Source organism: Dromiciops gliroides, chromosome 3 (genome assembly GCF_019393635.1).
Source record: "Dromiciops gliroides isolate mDroGli1 chromosome 3, mDroGli1.pri, whole genome shotgun sequence".
NCBI lineage: Eukaryota > Metazoa > Chordata > Mammalia > Microbiotheria > Microbiotheriidae > Dromiciops > Dromiciops gliroides.
In genome coordinates this window covers 646,674,713-646,702,600 of record NC_057863.1, presented here as the reverse complement: position 1 = coordinate 646,702,600, position 27,888 = coordinate 646,674,713, and the positions used below count along the sequence as shown (strand labels likewise).

Here is a 27,888-nt window from a genome sequence, read left to right as displayed (position 1 = left end):
AGCTCAGAACATTTATACTTTCTATTAGACATATATCAGACATTTGTACTTTATATTACTGTTTTTCAGATTTGGAGTCCAAGAACAAGACCAAGGATGAGCCAGAGGATGAATCTTTCCATATAGTGAAGATTGAAAGACTCAGCAGTGTTGATGATTGCTCCTCTATTTCTGGGGAATGGGGTGAAAGTGAGAGCCAGGTAAAAAGTGAGGAAATAAAACAGGAGAGTGATGTGAGAAAAAGGGCCAAAAGCCAGAAGATTCAAACTAGAGACAAATGTTATAATCATAAGGAATGTGGGAAAGTCTTCCCACCATATTCAAAGTTTTCTGAACATCAGAAAGTCCATGCTCTTGAGAAGGCTTATAAATGTAATCAGTGTGGACAAACATTCACTCACAAGTCAAGACTTACTCGACACCAGAGAATTTATGCTAGAAAGAAGTGTCATAAAGGTAATGACTGTGAGAAGGCCTTTAGTCAGACCTTAACCCATGCTTCACATCAGATGATCCATATGGAAGAGAAACCATATAAATGTAGAGAATGTGGGAGATCCTGTCCCAAAAACTCAATTCTTATTAGGCACCAGAGAATTCATACGGGAGAGAAGCCTTACAAATGTAAAGAGTGTGGGAAAGCCTTCACTGAAGTGTCTAAACTGAATATACATCAGAGGATTCATACTGGAGAGAAGCCTTATGAATGTAATGATTGTGGGAAAGCCTTCAATAGAAGTTCATCCCTTGTTAGGCATCAGAAAATTCATACTGGAGAGAAGCCGTATAAATGTGACAAGTGTGAAAAAGCCTTTACTGAGAGCTCAAACCTTATTTTACATCAGATGGTTCATACTGGAGAGAAGCCTTATACTTGTAATCAATGTGGGGAAGCCTATACTAAAAACTCAAACCTTGTAAGGCACAAGAGAATTCATACTGGAGAAAAGCCTTATAAATGTAAGGAGTGTGGGAAAGCTTTCACTGAGATGTCAAAACTTACAACACATCAGAAGATTCATAGTGGAGAGAAACCTTATGTGTGTAACAAATGTGGGAAAGCCTTTACTGGAAATTCAAACCTTTCAAAACACCAGAAAATCCATTCTGGAGAGAAGCCTTACAAATGTGCTGAGTGTGGGAAAGCCTTCAGTCAGAGTTCAGTGCTTTATAGGCATATGTTGATTCATACTGGAGAGAAGCCTTATAAATGTAATGAATGTGGGAAAGCATTCACTCAATACTCAACCCTTTTCAAGCACGAGAGAATTCATACTGGAGAGAAGCCTTATAAATGTAATGAGTGTGGAAAAGCCTACACTCGAAACTCAACCCTTTTCACTCACCAGAGGATTCATACTGGAGAGAAGCCTTATAAATGTGAGGAGTGTGGGAAATCCTTCAATGAGAGCTCTACTCTTACTGTACATCAGATGATTCATACTGGGGAGAAGCCTTATACATGTAGTGAATGTGGGCTATCTTTCACTAAAAACTCATTTCTTGTCAGACACCAGAGAATTCATACTGGAGAGAAGCCTTATAAATGTGAGGAGTGTGGGAAAGCCTTCAATGAGATGTCAAAACTTAAAATGCACCAGAAGATTCATAGTGGGGAAAAACCTTATAAATGTAATAAATGTGGAAAAGCCTTCACTGAGAACTCACGCCTTTTGAAACACCAGAGAATTCATACTGGAGAGAAGCCTTATAAATGTAATGAGTGTGGGAAAGCCTTCAGTCAGAGCTCAATGCTTATTAGGCATATGATGACTCATACTGGAGAAAAACCTTATAAATGTAATGAATGTGGGAAATGCTTCACTCAAAAGTCAAGCCTTTTCATCCACCAGAGAATTCATACTGGAGAGAATCCTTATAAGTGTAAGGAATGTGGAAAAGCCTTTCGTAGAACCTCAGCACTTAATAAACACCAGAGAATTCATACTGAAGAAGACAAGCCTTTTAAATGTAATGAGGGAGGCAAGATGGTGGAAGAGAGGCAGCCACCCAAGCTGAAATCTCCCAAAATTCCCCTCAAAAAAACTTCAAAATAACACTTCAAATCAAATGTTGGAGCAGCAGAGCCAAAAAAAGGTCAGGGTGAAACATTTTTCCAGACTAAGACAATTTAGGAGGTCAGCTCTTTTTTCCAAGGTGGTGTGATCAGGGAGAGGTGTGGTCCCTCTTCTCTTGATCTGTGCTCTGCTTTTTACTTAGGGTGGGGTAAAGATACAAGGACCAGTGCTCCTTGAAAGTCCTTATATCCCTTTCCCCACCCTCACCCCCAAACTATCTCTGAAGACAGCAGCATAAAGAAACCTCAAGCTTGGGACAGTGCCTCCCTACCTCTAGGTGAGCAGAGCCCAACTTAAATATAAAGATCAAAGTCAAGATATAGGTTGGAAAAATGAACAAACAACAACAACAAAAGAACTTGACACAAAAAGCTATTACAATGGCAAGGAAGAGAAAGACACAAACTCAGAAGAAGATAACTGTGAGAAAAGAGCTACAGCCAAAACCTCAAAGAAAAATGCTAATTGGGCCCAAACCCAACAAGAATATCTAGAAGAATTCAAGAGATAAGAATGGTAGAGGAAAATTTGGGAAAAGAAATTAAAGTGATGCAAAAAAATATGAAAAAAGAAATAACAGCTTGGAAAAAGAGGCACCAAAAAATACTGAAGAAAATAGCACCTTAAAAGGGGACAATGAGGTGGCACAGTGGATAAAGCAGCAGCCCTGGATTCAGGAGGACCTGAGTTCAAATCCAGCCTCAGACACTTGACAATTACTAGCTATGTGATCCTGGGCAAGTCACTTAACCCTCATTGCCCTGCAAAAAAAGATTGACCCATCAACAATAACACTTTAAGAAATAGAATTGACCTAATAGCAAAAGGGTACAAGGATTCAGTGAAGAAAAGAACTCTTTAAAAAGCAGAAGAAGCCAAAATGGAAAGGGAGATACAAGAATTCAGTGAAGAAAAGAACTCCTTAAAAGGCAGAATAAGCCAAAATGGAAAAAAGGAGATAAAAGAATTCATTGAAGAGGAGGCAGCTAGGTGGCGCAGTAGCTAAAGCACTGGTCCTGGATTCAGGAGGACCTGAGTTCAAATGTGACCTCAGACACTTGAAACTAGCTGTGTGATCCTAGGCAAGTCACAACCCACATTGCCCCGCAAAAAAAAGATTGACCCATCGACAATAACACCTTAAGAAATAGAATTGGCCTAATAGCAAAAGGGTACAAGGATTCAGTGAAGAAAAGAACTCTTTAAAAAGCAAAATAAGCCAAAATGGAAAAAGGAGATACAAGAATTCACTGAAGAGGGGGCAGCTAGGTGGCACAGTGGATAAAGCACTGGCCCTGGATTTAGGAGGACCTGAGTTCAAATCTGGCCTCAGACACTTGACACTTACTAGCTGTGTGACCCTGGGCAAGTCACTTAACCTTCATTGCCTTGAAAAAAAAAGAATTCACTGAAGGAAGAAACTCCTTGAAAAGAATTGGTCAAATGGGAAAAGAGGTACAAAAGCTCACTGAATAATTCCTTAAAAATTAGAATTGTGCAAGTGGAAGCTGGTGACTCCATGAGACATCAAGAAAAATCAAAATAAAGTCCAAAGAATGGAAAGAAGAAGAAAATATGAAATATCTCATCAGAAAAATTACTGATCTACTAAATGGATTGAGAAGAGAACATTTTAAAATTGCTGGACTACCTGAAAGATATGATCAGAAAAATGCATAGACATTTTAAGAAATTATATAGGAAAGCTATAATTTAGACACAGAGGCTAAAATAGAAATTGAAAGAATCTACTGATCACCTCCTGAAAGAGGTCCCAACATGAAAACTCCTAGGGTATCAGTCAAATTCCAGAGCTCCCGGGTTAAAGAGAAAATACTGCAAGCATCCAAAAAGAAACAATTCAAGTATGATGGGGCCATAGTCAGGATGGCAGAAGATTTAGCAATTTCCACATTAAAGAAGCAGAGGGCTTGAAATATGATATTCCAGAGGGTAAGGGAGCTAGGATTATAACCAAGAATAACCTAGTCACCAAAAACAATATAATCCTTCTGGGGGAAAATGGATACATGGAGAATTTTCAAGCTTTCCTGATGAAAAGCCCAAAGCAGAATAGAATATTTGACATCCAGACAGAAGACTCAAGAAAAACATATAAAGGTAAACATGAAAATCTTATATAAGAGACTCAATAAAGTTAAATTGTCTACATTCCTTTATGGGAAGATAATACATGTAATTCCTAAGAACTTTATTCTTATTATGGCGGTTAGAAGCAGTCTACATAGACAAATGGCATGGATATGAGTTGATTATGTTGGGATGATCTAAAAAATAGAAGGATGTACTGGGAGAAGGGGAAGGAAGAAGTAGAATGGGGGCAATTATTTCATATAATAGAGTCATGAAAGATAGAACTTTTACAGTAGAGGGGAACATAACTTGGGCAATGCTTGAACCTCACTCTCTTCTGACTTGGTTGAGAGAGGGAAAATTTCTCCCTCTGATATATAAATCCATCTTATTAAACACTGAAATAGGAATGGAAGGGGATAAAAGAAAAGGGAGGTAATAAAAAGGAAGGCAGAGGAGGCAACAGAAGAAAAATAGTATGGAGGAAAATAGATAGTAATTGTAACTGTAAATGTGAACCAGATGAACTTACCCATACGGAATGGATTAGAAACCAGAATCCAACAATATGTTGTTTATAAAAGACACAATTGAAACATAAAGACACACCCAGAGTTAAAATTAGAGCAGAATCCATTATGCTTCAGTCAAACTGAAAAAGGCAGGGGTAATAATCATGATCTCAGACAAAGCAAAAGCAAAAGCAAAAGCAAAAATATAACTAAATGAGATAATCAGAGAAACTACATTTTGCCAAAAGGTACCATAAACAATGAAAAATTTTATAGCAAATTTCTTTGATAAAGGCCTTCCCCTTCTCCAAGTATATAGGGAATTGAAAAATAAGAGCCATTCCCTAATTGATTAAAGGTCAAAGAATATGAACAGAGTTTTCAGAAGAAGAAATCAAAGCTATTTATAGTTATATAAAAAAGCTCTAAATCACTATTGATTGGAAAAATGCATATTAAAACAACTCTGAGGTACCACTTCACACCTATCAGAAATGACAAATGCTGGAAGGAATGATAGATGATAGTTACACTAATGAGCGGTTGTTGGAGTTGTCAACTGGTCCAGCCATTCTAGAGAACAATGTGGAACTATGCCCAAAGGGCTAATAAAACAGTGTATACCTTTTAACCCAGCAATACTGCTACTAGGTCTGTAATCCAAAGAGATAAGAGGAAAAGAAACTATATGTACAAAAATATTTCTAGTACTTTTTGTGGTGACAAAGAACTGGAAATTGAGGTGATGCCCATTAATTGGGAAATGGCTGAACAAGTTGTGGCATGTGATTGTGATGGACTACTATTGTGCCATAAGAAATGACAAGCAGATTTCAGAAAACCTGGAAAGACTTACATGAACTGATACAAAGTGAAGAGAGCAGAACCGGGAGAACATTGTACACAGTAACAGCAATATTGTAATGATGATCAACTATGAAAGACTTAGCTGCTCTGATCAATATAGTGATCCAAGAAAATTCTAAAGGACTCATAATGAAAAATACTATCTGCCTCCAGAGAAAGAACTGATGAACTCTGAGTACAAATAGAAGTATAGTTTTCTCTATTTTTCTTGCCTTTATTTTCAACATTGCTAATTTGGAAATATGTTTTGCATGATTTCACATATATAATTGATACCATACCACTTGTCTTCACAGTGGAGAGGGAAGGAGCAGTGGGGAAGGAAAGAACACGGAATTCAAAATTAAAAGATAAATAATAAATTTTAAAAATAAATTAAAAATGTAATGAATATGGAATAGTTTTCAGTCTCAAATTTAGCCTGATCTGACATCAGAAGACACATAGAGTGGTCTTACAAAAATCATGAATGAGCAATAGCTTTTATTTTGTACCATTTCCTTTATGCTTATATATTAAAATGGATACAATAAACCCCTTTTAAAAAGTAAGGCACAAGAAAAGCCTTATGTGCAAGTTCCATACTATTTTAAAATTCTGATTAATTAGTAGAAGCACTCTCACAAAAAGAGTGGAGACATCTTCAAAAGATATGCATTTTCCATGCATTTTCATGACACAAATGACCACAAACTAAATACATTTTTGGGTCTGGAGAGCTATATGGCTATAGTTACTAGGGTAAAATATTAGCCTTTTCACATAAATATATGTACATGAGGGCAGCTAGATGGCACAGTGGATAGAGCGCTGGCCCTGGAGTCAGGAAAACCTGAGTTCAATTCTGGCATCAGACACTTGAAACTTACTAGCTGTGTGGCCCTGGGCAAGTCACTTAACCCTCATTGCCCCACAAAACACACACACACACACACACACACACACAGGATTTTGAAACAAAAAGCAATTTTATAAAATTTGGGAGGAAGACAATCTTGAGTTGCATCAGTGGTTTTTTTCATGACTTGACAAGATAAGGGATTTGGCATTTCCAGTCTTTTTTTCCATAACAGTCCCATTGACAATGTCTCCAAAGGTGAATATTATACAATACTGAAGACTATGGGAAAATACTATTCATAAGACACTTGAAAACAGCCATCCTGATCAGTATCATAGTGCCAGAATATATCTATCAACTGCTGTAAGACAATGCAGCCTTGAATGAAATCATCAAAAGCAATCTGTCCTCTTCCTTGTCTGTCAAACTTTCCAATAAGGATATGAAACTGGTCAGATAACTGATAACCTGATAATTCTAGCTTTAGTTAATTTTTGTCAGTCATCCCAGTGTTGTGTCTATATTCTGACAATCTGTGATATACTTCCAAACTCCAGTGAATTCACCAAAGTTTACTCCTGCTTTGTTCTCTCAGTCAAACATTGACATGATTGATCTGACAGTCCCAGGATTAAATGGAGTCCATGTGCCTTTGGATACTGCTTATTGAAGTTCACTGTCAGATATTACTCCACTCCTGTCTTTATCAACATCAAGATGTTCCATAGGAAACTCTGGTCCAGGAGGGACACAGCAGTGGTAGGCCCAGCACTAGAGCTGCCCCCAGGGTCCCTCCAGTAGGGATACATGACCATGGACCATGAGGAAGAAAAGGACGACAAGCAGGGTGGAGTGCAGACCTGAGAGAATGCCTCAGCAGGGTTCCTCAACTTCTGCTTTCTGCAATCAAGGAATAGCTTTTATGAGAAAGTTACATGTTTCAGAAGAAACATGATAAGGAGAATGTAGGAATGTAAAAGATGTGGACAAGAATTAATGTCTATGTATTTTACATCAGAAGATTCTCTCACTGGATACAGATCTATCAGTATAATGAAAGCCTTCATTCTGAGCTCACCCTGAAGTGCATTACATAACTCATACTGGAGAGATGGAAGCTTTATAGTTAATATGGAAAAACCTTATGCTTTTAAACATGAGAGGATTCATCCTCAAAAATTGCTTTTTGGATAATCGATTTTTTTGATAATCAGTTTGAGAAAGCCTCCTCTGGTGGATAAAATGGTATATAATACCTGAAATGGAGTAATGAAAAATCTTGAATCGTTTATGATAGCCTATTATGGAGTTGTCCTCAGTTTACAAGTTATAAGAGAAGATAGCCCAAAAGCTGTCCCCTTGGAGGTCTAATGACAAAAGTTTGGTAATTACTTGCTGAGAACACTATACAAGGCATTCTTCAGGGATGCCTTTAATAGTCTATTAGTGTTGTTGCATACTTGTGAAATTTGGAACACTACAGTTGCCACAAAATTAATATTATAAAAAATTTATTTTAGCTCTTTTTGTAGTGGCAAAGAAACAGACAATAAGGGGATGCCCATCAATTGGGAAATGGCTGAACAAGTTGTGGTATATAATTACTATGCAATTTTATTGTATTATACATGGATAACTTATATTGAATTGTTTGAGTTCTTAAGGGGGGTGGGAAAGGAGGGAGGAGAATTTGGAACACAGTTTTAAAAATTGATAAAATTTGTTTTTACATGTAATAAGGGAAAAATAAAATTCTAAATAAATTATTAAAATATTATTGTGTTATATGATAAAAGTTTCAGAAAAATTGGGAAGACTTATATGAACATAAAAGTGTAGTAAGCATAACCAGAAGGTTATTGTATATAATAATAACAGTATTGTATCAATAATCAACTCTGAAATACTTTACTATTGAAATCTATACAATGATCCTCATTGATTTCAAAAGACTCATGAAAAAGCTAACCACTTCTAGAGAGAGAACTGATAAATCCTGAGTATAGATTGAAATATATTTTTCCACTTGGGGGGGGGCTTATTTGGCAATGTTGCTAATATGAATATATGTTTTGAGTGATTACACATACATAATGGGTATCATATTTCCTTCTCAATGAATGGGAACAGCATTTTGAATAAAATAATTTGGAACAGAAAATAATTTTTAAAAATTTAATATTACTCAGAAGACCAAGGAGAGGCATATGTTATATAAGAGTAGGTAAATATGAAATCATGAAACATGGATGAACTTTTTGCATTCTTTCATGGAGAGATAATTTCATGAATCTTTGCAGAACTTTGTCATCATCACACAATATGGAGGGAATCTAAGCACATGGAGGGCCTGATAGAAGTGGGTTTTTTTCCTGAAACATTTACTTCAATGAAGAATTGAAAGGGAACACAAGGGGAGTACACAGTTTGGGGGAGGAGGGTGTAGGAAAACAATGGTGAAAATTTACTCACAGAATTCTGATGTCCAAATAGATTAATACACACACATAAATATAGGTGTATGTGTGTATGGGTATATAGTATGTATATACTGAACAAAAAGTAAAAGGAAAGAAAAAAGAAATGAAGGACCATCCTAAGTACAAGATCTTAGAAAAAGTTACATGTGAAAAACCTTGGGAGCATATCAAATGGCAATAGAAACTTCTCAGCTTTGCATGTTACCTTAAGAAAAAAAATTATTATGTAAATGCTGCATATAGATAAAGAAAAACAAATATTAAACTAATCTTTTATGGACTATAATGCAGTAAAAATAATACCAATGAGTTGGATAAAGGGAGACTTGGTCTGTCCTCTCACATGGAGTAAGATGAGCGGAATTGGAAAGGAGAGGCTGGAGGATGGGAAAGGTCATCTATGTTAACCTGGACTTATGTTTCCACAACCATAATAGGGTAGTTTGGAGAAATATGACTTTGAAAATCCCTTAAGAGAAAGGAATCATTCATCCAAACATACCCTTTGGTATATCTACCCCTGCTGCTTCAGAAAGAAAATATGAAAATTTACAAATCTCATAAAGGGTTAGGGGTGGGAATTGACCTAAAGGAAACAAGACTTGCCCAAGGTAAAGCAACTACCAGTCCTGACCTCTTGTGAATACTGACTAAAGCTGGGAGAGAACTCAGAGGCCGTCTTGGAGATGTGTAGGAATCAGGGAGATTGGTTTCAAATTTTTCCTCTGTGTGATCCCCTTCATTCCTTGTGGCCTCAGTTTTCTTATCTCTAAAATGGGGTCAATGACATCTATGGTTATTTATCACAGAGGAGTGTTTTCAGATTCCAATGAGGTATTTGACTTGGCTTATCACTTGTATAGAAGCTCTGGCTCTGGGAAGAAGAAATTGGCATCCTTGTACTCATCCTCTCCCTTTGTCCAAGCAGGGATCCCTCTACACTGGCCTCAGTCAGATACCAAGTGCTACCACAAAACTGGCATAGGTTTCAAAAGGGACCAGATGATTTCACCATCATTTCCAGTCAATGGGTCCTTCCTCTCTGGACCATAGAAACTTAGGTCAGGTTTCATCATTGCCTAACTTCAAAAGAAAAAGAAAACATGACTTTGACATATGTAGGTTTGAGTCTATGCAACTCTCCAAGAGGAGACTTGTCCCTCATTGGTAGTTCCAATAGACTGTTGCTGGACTTAGCCACCATCAGCCAGTGGGAAAACTAGGTTCAGGGGGACAGATATGCAAACTTCTCTTTGATCTGGGATTCTTTCCCTGGTTATTGTCTACAAAGGCTTTTTAGGGGCTGCAATGGCAGCTAGGTGACCCAGCTCCTGAATTGTGGAAGACCTCAGTTTAAATCCAGACTCAAGATACTTATTAGCTGTATGACCTTGAACAAGGGAAAGGGATCATTTCATCCGGTCTTAAACATGCCAAGCCCTGGCTTACAGGTCATCTAGCCCAACTCCCTCATCTTAGAAATGGAAGGAAATGGACCTAAAAAACCCCAAGAGACTTAACTTCTGTCTGCCTCAGTTTCCTTATCTAGGGATAATAATAGCACCTATTTCCCAGAGTTTTTGTGAAGATCAAATGAGATATTTGTAAAGTACTTAGCACAGTGTCATGCACATAGTAGATACTATAATTGCTAGTCCTGAAGATGGTGGTGGTGGGGGTTGATGATGATTCTGAAGCCTGGAATGGAAGCTAGAGCTGAGACCCTGCTTAGCTGCTAGGGTCAGAGAAATACCGCAATTTTTTGCTTCTGAACTTGTTCCTAGGTCAGTACAAAGTCCAGGGTCCATGACTGCTACTCATGCTGGATCAGGCTTCTAAGTGCAGGGCCTCAGTTTACCTCACCTCTGTGACCTGCAACTCCTAGTAAGAAGACAGTGCTGGTAGTAGGTTATTGTTTCTGTGGCCTACACACATTTAAGCCCTCCTTATTGTGTAGCTGGGATCTCTTCTTTCCCTGGTGTACAATTTCTCCTTTCTCTGAAATGCAGAGAGCTCCTATCCAGACTGTCCACAGTGTCCACAGACATTGTCTTCCTGTGTTGACCTGGGCTATAAAAAGGACTCACTGCTTTTTTTGTATTCTGGACTTTTTCAATCAGAATGTGATCTGGTACGTGTTCTCCATCTTTGTGGAGTATGTTAGAGCTCATTTACCCCTTCTCCTCTGCCCTCTAAACTCAGTCTTCATTCTTTCCAATTTTGCCACCTTCCCTTTGCATTCATTTTGTGGTTGTTTTGTCTGTTTACACATTTGTAGTGTGAGTAAAACAATGTGTGGAAGCCTATTTCTGTCCCAAGTGTAGGGAAAGACAAGCTAGAAGCTTTAGCTCTAGAGCATTTATTAAAGAGTAAAGAGAGAACACATGGAGTTCAGAAAGATAGGAAACCTATCTACCCTAGAGTAGAGATAAGAGTTCAACCTGGCCTGGTCCTTCTCCCAAGTCTTCTGCCACCACCAGCTTGTTCCAGCAACCAACAGAGAGAGGAAGCAGCATCCCCTGGAAGAGGCAGTCCTTACACACTGCTTCAAGCTGATTGGCTAGCGTCACCCAAATCCATTGGTTCACTGGACTTGAGGATGGTCTCGTGTTGATGTTATAATCCACAGCCTCTGAGAACACTCCCTCTTGGGAGTCAGCCAGGTGTGAATTTAATTGAATTAACTTTAAGTGGGTTAATCAGCAAAGTCAATCACTCTCAAACTAATCAGTCCAAATTAATACAGGTCCTTTGGGCATCTGGCAAATCCCATTCTTTTCTCACAGTAGTCATTGGGTATTTTGTTTTCTAGATAATGTGTACTTTACCCCATATCACTTCATGTAAATTCTTGTGAACTCATTTTTTAAATGATTTTCATTACTGTGGTTTTATATAATTTATTTTCTTTGTAATTCTCTTTTTTTATTCATTTAAAACCAGTGATTCTCAGAAGGGATCTCTAGGCCTTACCAGGCTCTCCACAAGGGTCCATGACACACAAAAAGTTTTAGAACCTGCTCTGGAAGGTCAGACAGTGTGATTGGCCTCCCTGGATTCTTTTGGATCTCTCAGGGAGTTCACCTCCCTAGTAACAAACCACACATCAATAAGGCATTTTCAAAAAGGCTGTTATTTAATTTTTCATTCAATCAGGTACACTCAAAGTATTTTCACAGTAGGACCTCTGGATATTAGCAAGTTAAGCCTATCACTGTCTTTTAAGGAGGGTATCACCTCATGGAAGCCTCCCATAATCTTTGGATGTAGCCCCAGTCCATGAATGATTATGGTGGTTAGATATCTCTTTGCAGCACTGTCCTCTGGGTTTTGTGGCCTAGAACCTGAAAGACCATTCTCAGTCTGTGCACTAGCTATTGTTTCAGTCCCCTACAGAGCATCAATCCCCTCAAAATCCTTTGAAGAGGATTCCCTATACGGTGTTCTCTAACCACACTGCCACCTTTGAATTAGGCAAAGAAATTGCAAATTTCTGAGGATGTAGTGTCTCCATCCCTAGGCTCAAGTCTTCTTGTTGGTCTATAGTAGTCATCTGAATTGTATATCTCTTTGCCTCCGCATTGGGGCTTTTCTTGGCAAAGATACTGAAGTGCTTTGCCATTGCCTTCTCCAGCTCGTTTTACAAATGAGGAACTGAGGCAAATTGGGTTAAATGACTTGCCCAGGATCACACAGCTAGTGCCTGTCTGTGACCAGATTTGAACTCAGGAAATTGAATTTTCCTAATTCCAGGCCTAGCACTCTATCCACTGTGCCATCTTAGGCACCTAGGGGAGGGAAATTCCAACTCTCCTTAGAGAAACTGAATTTTTTGCCATGAAGTCTGGGGAGAAATCTCCAGGCTACCAGAGATCTTTGCATACTAGAGCTACCTGGGACTACAAGGCAGCTGTCCAAGAGAAGAGCTGAGATTCAGCAGCCTGAGAACCCAGTGAACAATCTCAGGGTGCCAGACAATGATGATGATTCTGCTTGAGGAGAATTTATATTTTGTGATTGAATTTATCTGGAATGATAATCTAATGCCAGTCACACAGGAAAGCTTCCTGAAGACCAAGGACCTATACCTAGAATGTACTTGATCCTTTCTCCAGGAATTCCCCTGAAGGGTTTGAGGGTTGAATCCTTCCTAGAGTTTCAGGGGCCAGTGCCACACCTACTTCACACTGGAATAGAGGCTCTGCCAGTGGTCACCTGGGATTGGCTTTTGAGACTTCCTCATCTTGAGATTGGGCTCCCTCCTGGGGATGTAGCATCCCCAGGTACCCTTTTCCAACACTGGTTGTACTTTTGCTCAGAAACCCCAACTGATTTTTCACAGTGGGAGAGTCAGTAGAATCCTTGCACCACCCCTCCCCCAGTGCCTCTTTCAGATTCTACTGCTGCCACATTCACTCAACAATCTCTTTGCCTTTGAGGCTCATTCAATCCCATTGGTCACTCAATCAAGCCTCTAGGAGCTATTATCTCCTGAGGCCCAGGACTTTCTTTCCTTCTTGAGTAAGTCCAGTGCTTATCACAATCTTTCCCTTCACCCAAATACCCATAATTATACCAAATTCCTACTTCCCAGTCAATTCCCATGACCTCCTCCTTTCCACCTCAGCTATGTATAGAGATGGTCATTCTACCAAAGAGTTTACTCTCACCCAGGTATGTGAACTGCAAAATCCCTTAAACATTCTATCTTTCTCTCTATGACCCCTAACCCTGTTCTTTGTCTTCACTGTGACATGACAACATCAAAACCTCAGTTATTTCCCAGGACGTCACACCTATCTTGCCTACTTTGTCCCCTTTTCCCCTCACCTTGGCTAGCCTGGTCATTTCTTTTTTTTTGCAGGGCAATGGGGGTTAAGTGACTTGCCCAGGGTCACACAACTAATAAGTGTCAATAGCCAGGTCATTTCAACACTATCTTCTACACTCTTTGCCCACTTATCCTATTCATGGATCATGCCTTGGCAGGCTCCACAGCTCTATTGCTTCCATCATCTCCTTTGGACATTTGTCCTGGGAATGAGCAGGTTCCAGGATCATGGGTGGTTTTAGTATTTCCAGAGCATCCTTCTTGGGAAAGGTTGGGTGGAAGAACTTTGCTGACTTCAAAGTCCAGTAAAGAGATAAGAGATAAGATAAGAGATCTTAGGCAATGACTGATCAGAAATGACTGAGTGTGAAGGACAGAACTACTAGCGTACAAATACCCCATGAGTATTTTCTTGCAAACACACGTACATAATGTTAACCTCAATCTTTCCTTACCCATTGTCTCCTTCCTGCTATGTCCAGGTCTCCCACATCCTGCAAGACCCTACATGTGACCAAACTACTTACTTAAGCTTTTCCCTTTCACATCTCTTAGGAGGTCAATTGACCAATCCAATAATAAGCATTTATTAAGTGATGACTAGGAACAGGCACTGTGCTAGGTGCTGTGATGCAGTTCAAAGAATCAAACAATGCCTGCTCTGAAAAGTTTACCAACACATGCAGTAGACAGCAATCACATATACAAATATAGAAAGCAGCAACTTAATAAATAAATTAATAATAAATAAGAATATATGCAAAGTAGTCATACTCTGCATTCATTACTCTGCATTTCTCACCTCCTAGTCACTTGTAATATTACTTCTATCTGTTTTGTTAAATTCTAAATTGTTTCCTATGATATCATCCTTCCTGGACAGCTTTGGGACATCCTCTCCAACTTACATGCCAATTTCTTTCCCAGGTTCCTTTAGAAGTTTCCCTCCTGGGGCAGCTAGGTGGCGCAGTGGATAGAGCACCAGCCCTGGAGTCAGGAGTACCTGGATTCAAGTCCGGCCTCAGACACTTGACACTTACTAGCTGTGTGACCCTGGGAAAGTCACTTAACCCCAATTGCCTCACCAAAAAAAAAAAAAAAGAAGTTTCCCTCCTGCTTCTGCTCCTTCCAGTTTGCCTTCTGGTGGGTCTGCCTGCCTCTTGTCTCTTTCTGCTCCAATCCGTTCTCCATTCAAACAAGAAACTGATTTTCCTAAAATGCAGGTCCCATCATATCAACCCCCAATTCAGTAAAACTCCAGTGGCTTTCTATTGCTTCTAGCATTATCATTGCTTCTATGATTGGCTTTCAGAGGCCTTCATAATCTATCCCCACCTACCTTCCAGACTTTTTATATCTTCCTCCCCAACACATACTCTTCAATTCAGTGACACTAATCTCTTGGCTGTTTCACGTACAAGACAAGCCATCTCCCAACTCTGGGCACTGTCTCTGACTGTCCCTTATGCCTGCAACACTCTCCCTCCTTCTCTATGACTACTGATTTCTTTGGCTTCCTTTAAGTCCTATCAAAAATTGCACTTTTTACAAGAAACTTTCCCCAACTCCTCTTAATTCTATTGCCTTAGCTCTGTTAATTAGTTCCTATTTATTCTATATTTAGCTTACTTAGGATGTATTTGTTTGCATGTTGTCTCACCCATTAGATTGTAAGCTTCTTGAGGTCAGGGACCATATTTTGCTTCTCTTTGTGTCCCAAGCACAAAACATAGTAGGAGCTTAATAAATGCTTACTGAATTGAATGGAATTACATTTTAAGTCGGAAGACAATATGCAACATGCAGGTCTAAAGTGGGGTAGTTGGGAGAGATGAAGACATGCCAAAATAGCATTTGATGCATAGTGAACTCTTAATGAATAAATGCTATTTCATTCTTCCACTTCTGATATTATATACAATTTGAACTGCCACAGAAATCTTTCCCAAACTCATAACACTGAAAAGGCTCTTCTCCTGTATGAATCTTCTTATGATTAATACCATGAGAAAAGCTTCTCATGTTCATGATATTGAGCCTTCTCTCCTATATTAACCTTCTGATATACAATTGGATTGGCACTCTGAAGGAAGACTTTCTCACTTTCATTATACATATTTAAGGCTTTTTCTCCAGTATGACATATCTCATGACTCATAAGCATTGAGCTCTGAATAAAGGCTTTCCCACATTCATTATATTTAAGCTTTCTCTCCAATATAAACCTTCTCATATACAATAAGATTTGAGACCTGCCTGAGGACTTTTCCTCACTCATCACATTTATAAACCTTCTCTGGTAAGAATTCTCTGGTGCTTAATAAGGGTAGATCTTTAAGTACAGGCTTTGCTACATTGATTTGTGAGAAAATAATGGGGTTTGGGGACTTTCAGGCATCCCCCTGCTGAGAGAGCCTGGCTGACCTTTCTTGGGGTCAACCCAGCATCAGGAAGTTACCTCACTCAAGGCCACACCTACCTTGAGGGCCTCGTTCCCACACTGCCCTCTAGTGAGCCAATAGATTTGAGTGATGCTAGCCAATGAGCTTTGAACAACGTTTATGGGTGGGCTCTGCTCCTGCTCTTAGGGAGCTTGCACAAAACACTTGCTTTCTTGGGTGTGGGAACTGGATTTTCTTCTCTAGCCTTTCCTATCTTTCAGAACCATGTGCACTCCCTTTACTAATATTTAATATACTTTAATAAATGCTTAATGCCCCAAACTAGTGCAGTAGCCTCTAATTTCTAAGTAACAAATAAATGATAAACCCCAGTTAATTTTCCCTACACTTGGGACAGAAATAGGTGACCACATTAAATTTAACATGTCACTGTTTCCATTTGTAAGGCTTCTCTCCAATATGAATTATCAAATATAAAATAAGAGTTGATCTCTCAATGAAGTTTTTCACACTTATCACATTTATAAAACTATGATAATAACTATTTTTTGATCCTTAGAAATGTTTGAACATTGACTTAAGGCTTTCCCACATTCCTTATAGTTATACATTTTACCTCCAGTTTGAATCTTCTGGTATTTGGTTATTTTTCTCATATCCCAGTACTGCTTTAGCTTCCTACTCTTTTTCTAGGAATCACTTTCTTAATATTCCCCAGAAATAGCGAAGGAATGATCAGCATGGTTAAGTAATTCCATTTTCAGGGGCAGCTAGGTGGCACAGTAGATAGAGCACCGACCCTGGAGTCAGGAGTACCTGAGTTCAAATCCGACCTCAGACACTTGACACTTATTAGCTGTGTGACCCTGGGCAAGTCACTTAACCCCAATTGCCTCACTAAACAAACAAACAAAAAAAGTTCCATTTTCATTCCATGGGATGACTCTTTTTCAGGAATGTTCTCTTTTAAAACTGCCTCTGTGGCTTTTCTTCTGAAAGATATCTGAAATACATATGACATATGGCACAAACATCTCCACTACTCAGAAATTTGAGAAATGAAATTGGTGATGAAGTAAGGGAATTGAAAGTGGGGCCCAGGAGCAGATGGATTCACAGGGGAATACTATCAAATATCTAAACTGTTTTAAAAACTGTGTAAAGAAGGGGCAGCTAGGTGGCACAGTGGATAGAGCACTGGCCCTGGATTCAGGAGGACCTGATTTCAAATCCGGCCTCAGACACTTAACACTTACTAGCTGTGTGACCCTGGGCAAGTCACTTAACCCCAATTGCCTCACAAAAAAAAATGTGTAAAGAAGGAGCCTCATCAAGTTCCTTCCATGATGAAAATTGGTCATAATAGCCAAACTAGAGAGAGTCAAAATAGAGAAGAAAACTAGAGAATAATTTAACTAATACATATTGATGTAAAAATTTTAAATAAGATGCTAGCAAGGAGACTACTACATATCCCAAAGATCACACACTTTGCTGAGAGTGAATTTATACTAGGAATATAGGACTGGTTCAATATTGTGAAACTAGGGATATAATTGACTGTTTTAATAACAAAAACAAGCATTTCCATAACACAGTGCTATAAAAAATATGATTGCACATGAAACTGAAAATCTACCATATACAACTTGCTATTCACTTAAAATATAAACTAGTCATGATGTAAATGTCCTTTTTTCCCTTTTTTCCTCCCCAACCCCAGATAGTCACAAATAGGTATATGTAAATGTGTGTGTGTGTGTGTGTGTAAAATTATTCTATACATACTTTATATATCACTTCTTTCTCTGGATGTAGATGGCATCTTTCTTCATGTGTCCTTTATTTTTATTTGTGTATTTATAATAGTTGACTTAGTTGCTCAAAGACTTTCTTTTTTTAAATTATAAAAGTATTTTATTATTTTCCAGTTACGTGTAGAGATAGTTTTCAACATTCGTTTTTATAAGATTTCTAGTTTCAAATTTTTCTTTCTCCCTCCCCTCCCTCCCCCCTCCCCAAAACAGCAAGCAATCTGATATAGGTTATATATGTACAATCACATTAAACATATTTCTGCATTAGTCATGTTATGATAGAAGAATCAGAGCAAAAAGGAAAAACCTCAAAAAAGAAAAACAGCACCAAAAACAAAAGAAGTAGTATGGTTCAATCTGCATCCATATTTCACAGTTCTTTTTTTCTGGATTTGGAGAGCATTTTCCATCATGAGTCCTTTGGAACTGTCTTGTACCATTGTATTGCTGAGAAGAATCAAGTCTATCACAGTTGATCAACACATAATGTTGATGATACTGTGTGCAGTATTCTCCTTGTTCTGCTCATCTTACTCATCATCAGTTCATGCAAGTCCTTCCAGGTTTCTCTGAAATCTGGCTGCTCATTGTTTCTTGGGGTTTTTTTTTTTTTTGGTTTTTTGGCAGGGCAATGAGGGTTAAGTGACTTGCACAGGGTCACACAGCTAGTTAAGTGTCAAGTGTCTGAGGCCGGATTTGAACTCAGGTACTCCTGAATCCATAGCCTTGGATTCAGGAGGACCTGAGTTCAAACTCAGTCTCAGACACTTACTAGCTGTGTGACCCTGGGCAAGTCACTTAAACCCCATTGCCCTGCAAAAAAAACCCCCAAAACTAAAACAAAAACAAAAAAAACCCAATATTGCTATTACTGTAACTTCTACTCTATTTCATTAGGCTTAAACAATCTACTATATATTGGTTGGGGACCCTCATTGTGTGACTTTGAGCTCCTTAAGCCTGTAGTTTTAGTTGCCTTATACACCCTTGTAGCTTGCCACCCACATCCTGCTTGCTGCTTGACAACATTGGCAACAAAGTAAAACTCCAGGTGCCTCATTCCAGGTTCCTCTTTTCTCTGTGCTTTCCCATCACAAAGGTTCTATACCCACTCCTAAGTACAAGCATGGAAACTGCAAGCCTCCTGCTTCCTGCCCTGGAAATTGCCAACTGCAGAACTTTCTAGGGCATGTGAGTCATAGGATGTTTGCTTATCCTGGGCCTTTCAAAGGATGTTAGTCAGGGGATGTTAGAACATCTGGTGAGGAACTAATCAGAAGTGAGGTATGTCTGTGTTTAAGAGTAACTGTGCAAATGCTTTAAAAGAATGGCTCTATTTGTCAGTTTTATCCTTGGCTACTGAGGTACCTTGGTCAAAGCTGCATTAGTTACTCACTTTGTGACCTTGGGTAAGTCACTTCCCCTGGCTTGTTTCCTTATCAATAAAATGAGGGGTTTGGGAGAGGAGACGATTAAGGTTTGCATTTTGTAAACATCAAAGCACTAAATGAATGTTACTTGTTATTATCAGCCATTATGTCCTCAGATTTCATGAGTTTTCTAAGTGCTTTCAAGTAGCTCTGAGGCAGCAGGGGTCTCTCATTCCCTTTAGTACTACCATGGACAGCACTCTTTACACTAGTTCACTGGATAGCCCATCTCTAGGCCGAGGTTGAAGACATAGGGGGAGGGAGGGTAGATGGGATTCAGCTGGGTAAGGGCAAGCAAGAGTGCTGCCTCCTTGGCCTTTTCCCCATGGCAACCAGGGGCCTGCTCTCTCCTATCTCTGGCAGCAAAGTCAGAATAAGAAAGTAAAATCTAAAATTGCAAAGCACAAGTTTTAGAGTTGTAGTTCTGTTCTCCCCCCTCACCCAGAGCAGAGCCACACTGGGATCTGGCATGTCCTGAGTCCATGCTCCTCCTTCGTTCTTATCCATCTGCCTTTATAATATTGAGGAAAAGACCCTGGCTCTCAGCCTTCACAGCTCAGTTTCCCACACTCATTACTGTGACTCACTATGGCTCCCATTTACCAAACCCTTACCCAGAGCTCAGGAAGTAGATCAATGAGGTTCTGTGGGGTGTGTGTGTGTGTGTGTGTGTAGTATCCAAGAGCTCTGTATTCCAGTCCCAATCTTCTCTTAACCAGGGGCATTTCTGGGTTTTAGTTTCCCTATTTGTAATAGGGGGTTAACAGCTCCACTATCATTGTCACAGAACTATTTGTAAAATTTCAATAAAATAATAGCTGTAGAAGCATAAAGTTACAACATGTTATGGACATAAGGGACAGGAATAATTTTTATTACTTATTATTAGATAAGAATAAGAGAAATAGGTGGCACAGGGGATAGAGGGCTGGGCCTGGGGTCAGGAAGACTCATCTTCATGAGTTCAAATCCAGCCTCAGACACTAACTGTGTGATCCTGGGAAAGTCACTTCACCCTTTTGCCTCAGTTTCCTCATTTGTAAAATGAGCTGGAGAAGGAAATGGCAAACCACTCCAGCATCTCTGCCAAGAAAACCCCAAATAGGATCACAAAGAGATGTGCCTGAAAAATAACTGAACAACAACAACAAATAAGAATAAGGGAGTCCAGTACCCACTGCATTATGCATGATAGACATTGGCCTTTGCCAACCTCTACAAGAAAGGAGCTGAGAGTGACTTTTCCTGAGGGCAATTTATACCCCTAAGTCTCTAAGCTCTTGTCCACCAGAAACCTATGAAATTCAGCTGTCTGTGCCTGCCTGTAGCAGATCCATTTTGGATTTTCAAAATCGAAGAATGGAGTTGGAGAGTAGTGCAACCCAAGCCCTGCCCAAGAGCCTTCTCTATCTTCTCTCTCTGCCAAACTCCCCCCTCACACTCTGGTCACACAGAAGAGAATCCAGGACTGAATAGGCACTAAGTCCTTTAGACCATAGAACTCTGGGAAATGCTTAGCATGTGTCTACTATTATGAAAGGCCTACTATGTGCCAGTTACTTTGCTAAGCACTGGGCCTACAATCTTTGCTCTCAAGGAGCTCAATGTCTAATGAGGGAAACAAAATGCAAAAAAGAACCTGTATAAATAGTCTCTAGACAGGCTAAGTTGGAAGCAATCAATACAGGGGAGACCCTGGAATGAAGAAAGGTTTCCTCTAGAAGTTACTCCCCCATCCCTCACCTGGACCTCATTCCCTCTCCAGACAATCTGACTCCAAAATCCCTGCCTCCCACTCCCTTCTCCATTCTTCCCTGGGATGATCCCTAGGAATAGACAAATGGACTGAAGCTCCATAAAATAGCTGATGTGGAAGAGAGAAATCTGAAATGAACTTGATGCTTTAGATAAGGTTGGGTCTAGAACTAGAACAGGATTAGGGCTAGAGCTGAGAGCTCTAGTAGCTCTTGGTGGGTTTTGTCCTGTGTCTGCTAAATTACTTGGGGGGGGGGGGCTAACTAGGCTGGATTTTCTAAAATTATTATTTGCTACTTATATATTAATTGCTATTTACAGAATAATGGTCACTGCCCCCATTTTGGCAGTATGTATTTATAATCAAAATGTTGACAGTGTGGCATTTAACACAAGCAGAAAAGTTCCACCATGTTCTCTCTCAGAGAGAGAACACATGCCCTCCCAGTTCATCCTTTCCTAAAAGGAGAGCACTCACAAGTGACAGCCTCCCAGATCAAGAGTGCATTCCAAGATGGCGACAGCCAGGACCCTCATGTATTCTTACCTTTTATCCTCTTTTGATAAAGGGGTGTCATTACACACTAATCAAAGCTACTTGGTTAGCGTCATTCAAATCCATTGCTTGGCATGACTTGAGAGTGGTCCATATTAAAATGAGCTCTACCATGACTACATGGCCTAATGGGAGAGACCCCCTGGGGGTCAAAGTGGAAGTCCAGATAGGTGTGGCTTATTCCCATCAGTTCACTGAGCTAGCCAAAGAGTTTATTCTCCATTGCTATTGTTTCTCCTGAACAGAATTAAAACTTCCTTCTAAGAATTGACCTCTCTGAAGTGGGGTTGGGGGGAGAGAAAAGGCTAAAACTGATCTGGGTCCCCTCAAGACACTTATTAATAATTATTTTCCTACAGTCCTGTGGGTTGGGGTTTAGGTTAGGTTTGGAGTCAGAAGCCAGAAGGGATAGGTAATCTCAGAGATCTATTGGGTATTAGGACTGGTAAACACAGGACCCTTGGAGAGATGGAAAAGTGTAGGAGAAAGAGCCCTGTGCTGGAAACCAGAAGTCGGGGAACAGGGAATCTAGTTCTGTCTCTTCCCCTGACAAAGGATGCTATCATGGGCAATCCTTGCCTCCCTCGGAGCCTCAGGCCTCTTACTTGCTTAATGAAGAAGGAAAAGAGGCAGGAATTGATGGTTCTATGGGTTTTCATGGCTCAGAAATAGAAGGAACCTCAGAAATCACTCAGGCCAATCCTACCTCTTTATTTGGCAGTAAGCTAAAGCCCACAGAGAAAAAGTTATTTGACCAAGGACACACAGTTAAGCTGGACAGACTTCTGGCTTTGGCTACAGACTTTTTTTCTTATATTACTATGCTTGGAGATAGAACTAGACTGATCTTGATCCTGGAGAAACTGTAGCTTCCCAAATCCCTGATTTCCTCAAGGCCATGGGTAGGAGCATACTGAAGTCAGCTGGAGGCAGCTCTAACAGAGGTGATTATTAAATTTTGCAGGTGAACATTTATATTTCAGAACTCTGCAAAGGCTACAAATTAGGGCTTGATTTCTTTTCTTTTTTTTGGGGGGGGGGGGGCAAGACAATGAGGGTTAAGTGACTTGCCCAGGGTCACACAGCTAGTAAGTGTTAAGTGTCCGAGGCCAGATTTCAACTCAGGTCCTCCTGAATCCAGGGCCGGTGCTTTATCCACTGTGCCACCTAGCTGCCCCCTAATTTATTTTCTAGATTGTCTATACTTGAGAGAATTATGGATAAAATATTAATCATGCAAGTTAAACTTGAGTGGTTGCCTATATATATATTTGAGAGTAGGTTGTTGGGGGTAGCTGGGTGGCACAGTGGATAAAGTACTGGCCCTGGATTCAGGAGGACAGTTCAAATCCAATGTCAGACACTTGACACTTACTAGCTGTGTGACCTTAAGCAAGTCACTTAACCCTCATTGCCCTGCAGAGAGAGAGAGAGAGAGAGAGAGAGAGAGAGAGAGAGAGAGAGAGTAGGTTGTTAAACATTTAACATCATACCTTAGGCTGTTGAAATGGATCAAAAAGCAAAGGGTGATTTGGTGCCTAAGCAGGTTTGAGGTTGGATTAATGTGTGTCTAAGGTCAATTGTGTGATTCAACCAGTGCAGAACCTCAAGTCCTTTCTTGTGAGTTCTTCATTTGAAGTATGAAGATCTGGGTTCGAAATCCCAGCTCTCTATTAAGGATTTTTTAAAAACCCACAACTTTGGACATATGACATCTTTGCTTGGCCTCACTTTCTTTCCTGACAAAATGTGTGGATTGGTATAAATGATCATGGTTTCTGCCAGCACTAAGTCTCTGAGCCATGGGATGCAAGTGATTGGTCCCTGGGAAGAGAGGGGGGATATTCCCCCACCCCTTGTTCATCTGAATCTGGAGAGAGGACTAGGAGGGGGTAAAAAGTTTGGGGGAAAGACCTTTGTTCTGAGTGAGATCCCAGTAGAGATTAGGTGGCCTTGTGGTGGGTTGGCAATCATGAGTCTATACATATTTAGAAAATGCTTACAGCGGCTCAGCTAAGCTAGAATTGCAAAGCAAGTCTCCCCTCTTCCCATGCACCTTCAATCCTCTGAAACAATAGCAATAAAAAAAAAGTTCCTGCCCTCCAGTATAGTATATTCTAATGCAGGAGACATTTCGGAAACAGTGGAGACTAAGCACACCCCCATGCTAGCAAAAATCTGAGAGTGTGTCTCCTCCATTCCAGGGCTCGCTTTCTGAAAATCAGTGAATCACACCTGGGCAAGGGGTTTCCCTTTGGACCTGAATGCCTGGGGAGGAGCTTGGATTGAGAACCAGCAGAGTTTGCTTTCAGAAGCATTCAGACATTGGAACCAAGACCTTCCAAGGTACAAAAGGCTGAAATCCCAGAGGGGATCTGAGGTTTAGCCTTTCTCAGAAACCCAATGGAGAATCCTCAGAGCCCAGACACTTCTGGTGAGTAACCTTCTAGGAAAATTTTGTTTTTCTTGTTGAGTCCTCTGCATCGCATTCTAATTTGAAATGAGGCTGGGAATTTGCTGAGGGCAGGAGCCTGACTTAGATCAGAACTCTACCTGTGGGCTCCGCTCATAGTAGATATTCAAACTTTCTTGTGCAAATAACTGGATTGATTTTGAAACCAGAGACTCTGAGCACAGACTGAATAAAAGCTGAACTTCCAGAGCTATCTCAGAGAGGGATATAAACTACCTGTTCTCACTGGAAAATGGGCTCTGAGAGGTCTAATAGGTTCCCATTTTCAGAGGCTACTCTTCTCCATTCTTGTTACTATCCTGAGGGCACTCATATTGATCAGCATCAGGTGATTTTTGCTGGTACTAGGGTCCCATCTTCTGTTCAGAGACCTCCTCTAAAGGTAAGCCTCAAGACTGAGGAATTAGGGAAACTCCTGCTTTGAAAGGGAAGGTGCTGGGGCAGCTAGGTGGCACAGTGGATAGAGCACTGGCCCTGGAGTCAGGAGTACCTGAGTTCAAATCCAGCCTCAGACACTTAACACTTGCTAGCTGTGTGACCCTGGGCAAGACACTTAACCCTCATTGCCCCACCAAAAAAATAAAAATAAAGAGGGAAAAAATGATTAAATACATGGAGTCATTATTCTGTTATACTCTTGATAGCTTCATAAACATCTATTAAGTGCTTACTGTGTGTCTGGAACAGTGAATATCAATCAGTAAGTAAACATTTGTATACCCCCACTGTATGCATTGAGTTAAAGAGGGCTTGGGGAAGACTTCTTGTGGATGGCAGGATTTTAGCTGGTGCCTTGAGGAAGACAGGGAGATCAGTGGTGCAGAGGATCCAGAGCATTCCAGTTATAGAGGACAGCCAGAGAATATGTATGGAGCTGGGAGGACTGTCGTGTTTGTGGAACAGTCAGGAGGCCAGTGTCACTGGCTCATAGAGCACATGGTGGCAGAAGATTGGAAAATTGGGAGGGAGCAGGTTAGGAAGGGTTTTCAATATCAAAACATTTTGTATTTGATCTTAGAGGAGATAGGGAGCTACTAACGTTTATTGAATGGAGCAGGGGGTGATGACATGATTTAACCAGCGTTTTAAGAAAATCACTTTAGTGGGTAAATGGAAGACAGACTGGAATGGGAAGAGACTTGAGGCAGACAGACCTCCCAGCAGGCTTTTGCAATAGACCAGGTATGAGGTGATGAGGGCATGCATCAGGGTGGGAGTCATGTCAGAGGAGAAAAGAAGGTGTATTTGAGAGATGTTGCTCAGTTGCAATTGATGGGCCTTGGCAACAGCTTGGATATGGGCAGGGCAGGGGTTGAGAAGGAGTGGAAAGTCCAGGATAAATCTTAGGTTGTGAGCCTGAGAGACTGGGAAGATGGTGTTGCCTTTTACAACAATTGGAAGGTAAAAAGAGGGAAGGGTTTAGATGAAAAGATGATGAGTTCTTTTTTGGAAATACTGGGTTGAAAGTGTCTACTGAACATCCCGTTCAAGATGTCTGAAAGGCAGTTGGAGATTTGAGATGGGAGGTGAGCAGAAAGTTTGGGGCCGGGAAGGTAGATTGGAGAATCGTCAATGTGGAGATGGTAATTAAATCCATGGAATCTTATAATAAGATCACTAAGTGAAGTGGTATAAATGGAGGACAGAGCCCTGAGGGACATCTAAGGTTAGAGGATGTAATCTTGGAGGAGGATCCAGCAAAGGAGACAGAAGTGTGGTCAGACAGGTAGGAAAACCAAGAGAATGAAAAATCCTCTACCCTGAAAATACAAATAGAAGCACAAATAAAGACATTTTCAACTCATAAGGAGTTTACATTTCAAGGAAGAAAGTCAACATATAAAAAGATTGCCGAAATGTTGGAGAGGTAAGTATTTGAATGGAAATAAGGAAAGTGATTCTAGGTAGTCCATTGAAGGGATGGCCCAATTAATTTTGAAAAAGAGGTAAGATATCACCTTTGTTCAAAGATTAATGACTACTTTAACTGATTTCCCTAAGAAATGCCCATGTTCTTGGTCTTCTATATACTTTCAGAAAGGAAAAAGTCTGGAAAAGGTTATTAGACTAGAAAAAATATTATTTTCACTATTTCTAAATTCTAGATTCTAAAAAGGAGATTTAAAAAAAATGTTTTCACCAGGTGTTATCTTTCTCTGGGTACCATTTGCAGTTGCATCATTTATCCTGAGTTCCCATTCTCAAAGCTCAGAACATTTGTACTTCATATTAGACATATTTCAGACATTTGTACTTTCCATTACTGTTTTTCAGATGTGGCGTCGGAGATCAAGATTGAGAATGAGCCAGAGGAGGAATCTTGCAATAAAGTGAAGATTGAAAGACTCAGCAATGTTGATGAACACCCCTCTATTTGTGGGGAATTGGGTGAAAGTGAGAGCCAGGTAAAAATTGAAGATATAAAACAGGAGAGTGATATGACAAACATGCCCAAACACCAGAAGATTCAAACTAAAGACAAAATGTATGAACATAAGGAATGCAAGAAAGTCTTCCCTCAAAATTCTAACTCTTTTGAACACCAGGAAATCCATGCTATTCAGAAGGCTTATAAGTGCAATGCATGTGATTTGATCTTTACTGATAACTTAAGACTCATCAAACACCAGAAGATTCATGCTCAAAAGAAAAGTTATACATGTGAGGAATGTGGGAAACCCTTCTCTGAGATTTCAAAACTTCATATACATGAGAAGGTTCATTCTGGAAAAAAGTCTTATAAATGTAATGAGTGTGGGAAAGCTTTCACTCAAAATGCAACCCTTTTCAAACACCAGAGAATTCATACCGGAGAGAAACCATATAAATGTGATGAGTGTGGGAAAGCCTTTGCTCAAAAGTCAACCCTATCCAACCACCAGAGAATTCATACTGGAGAGAAGCCTTATAAATGTGATGAGTGTGGGATATCCTTCAGTCAGAGATCAACTCGTATTAAACATCAAAGAATTCATAGTGGAGAGAAACCTTATAAATGTAATACATGTGGCAAAGCCTTTGGAGAGAGGTCCAACCTTATTCAACATCAGAAGATTCATACTGGAGAGAAGCCTTATAAGTGTAATGATTGTGGGAAAGCCTTCAATCAAAACTCAACCCTTTTCAACCACCAGAGAATTCATACTGGAGAGAAGCATTATAAATGTGAGGAGTGTGGGAAAGCCTTCAGTCAGAGTTCAACCCTTATTTCCCATCAGATGATTCATACAGGAGAAAGGCCTTATACATGTACTGTATGTGGGAAAGCCTTCCGTAAAAACTCAACACTAAATGAGCACCAGAAAATTCATAAGGAAGAGAAACTTTGTAAAAATGACAAAAGTAAGAAAGTCTGCAGTCAGATCTCAACCTTTGTTTCGCATAAGACATCCCATAATAGGAAGAAGCCTTATAAATGTGACTGTGGGAAAGCCTTTCCTAAAAATTCAATACTTATTAAACACCAGAGAATTCATACTGGAGAGAAGCCTTATGAATGTAATAAATGTGAGAAAGCCTTCACTCAGAGCTCAACCCTTATCAAACACCAGAGAGTTCATACCGAAGAGAAGCCTTATCAGTGTAACGAATGTGGGAAAGCTTTCAATCAAAAATCTAACATGATACGACATCAGAGGACACATACTGGAGAGAGACCTTATAAATGCCATGAATGTGGGAAAGCCTTTATGAGAAAAGTCCTACTGGTCTTACACAAGAGAAAACATAATGGAGAGAATGTGGGAAAGTAA

General features: G+C 39.9%; 2 protein-coding genes and 1 pseudogene across 2 annotated transcripts in view; 2 read left to right on the top strand and 1 right to left on the bottom strand.

Moving 5' to 3' along the window:
* Positions 1-2,681, top strand: part of LOC122746330 (zinc finger protein 260-like) — a 266,515-nt gene extending 263,834 nt beyond the window's left edge. Inside the window, exon 4 of the mRNA XM_043991856.1 lies at positions 70-2,681. Within this exon, the coding sequence (XP_043847791.1) occupies positions 70-2,057 (1,988 nt within the window). The 3' untranslated portion in view covers positions 2,058-2,681. The remainder of the gene's footprint in view (positions 1-69) is intronic.
* LOC122748226 (zinc finger protein OZF-like) lies at positions 75-27,888 on the top strand. Its single transcript, XM_043993899.1, has 4 exons — positions 75-200; positions 23,868-24,097; positions 26,411-27,390; positions 27,688-27,888. Exons 2-4 carry the CDS (start codon positions 24,067-24,069, stop codon positions 27,886-27,888), a joined length of 1,212 nt encoding a protein of 403 aa, XP_043849834.1. The 5' UTR covers positions 75-200; positions 23,868-24,066.
* LOC122746335 lies at positions 6,374-7,133 on the bottom strand (annotated as a pseudogene).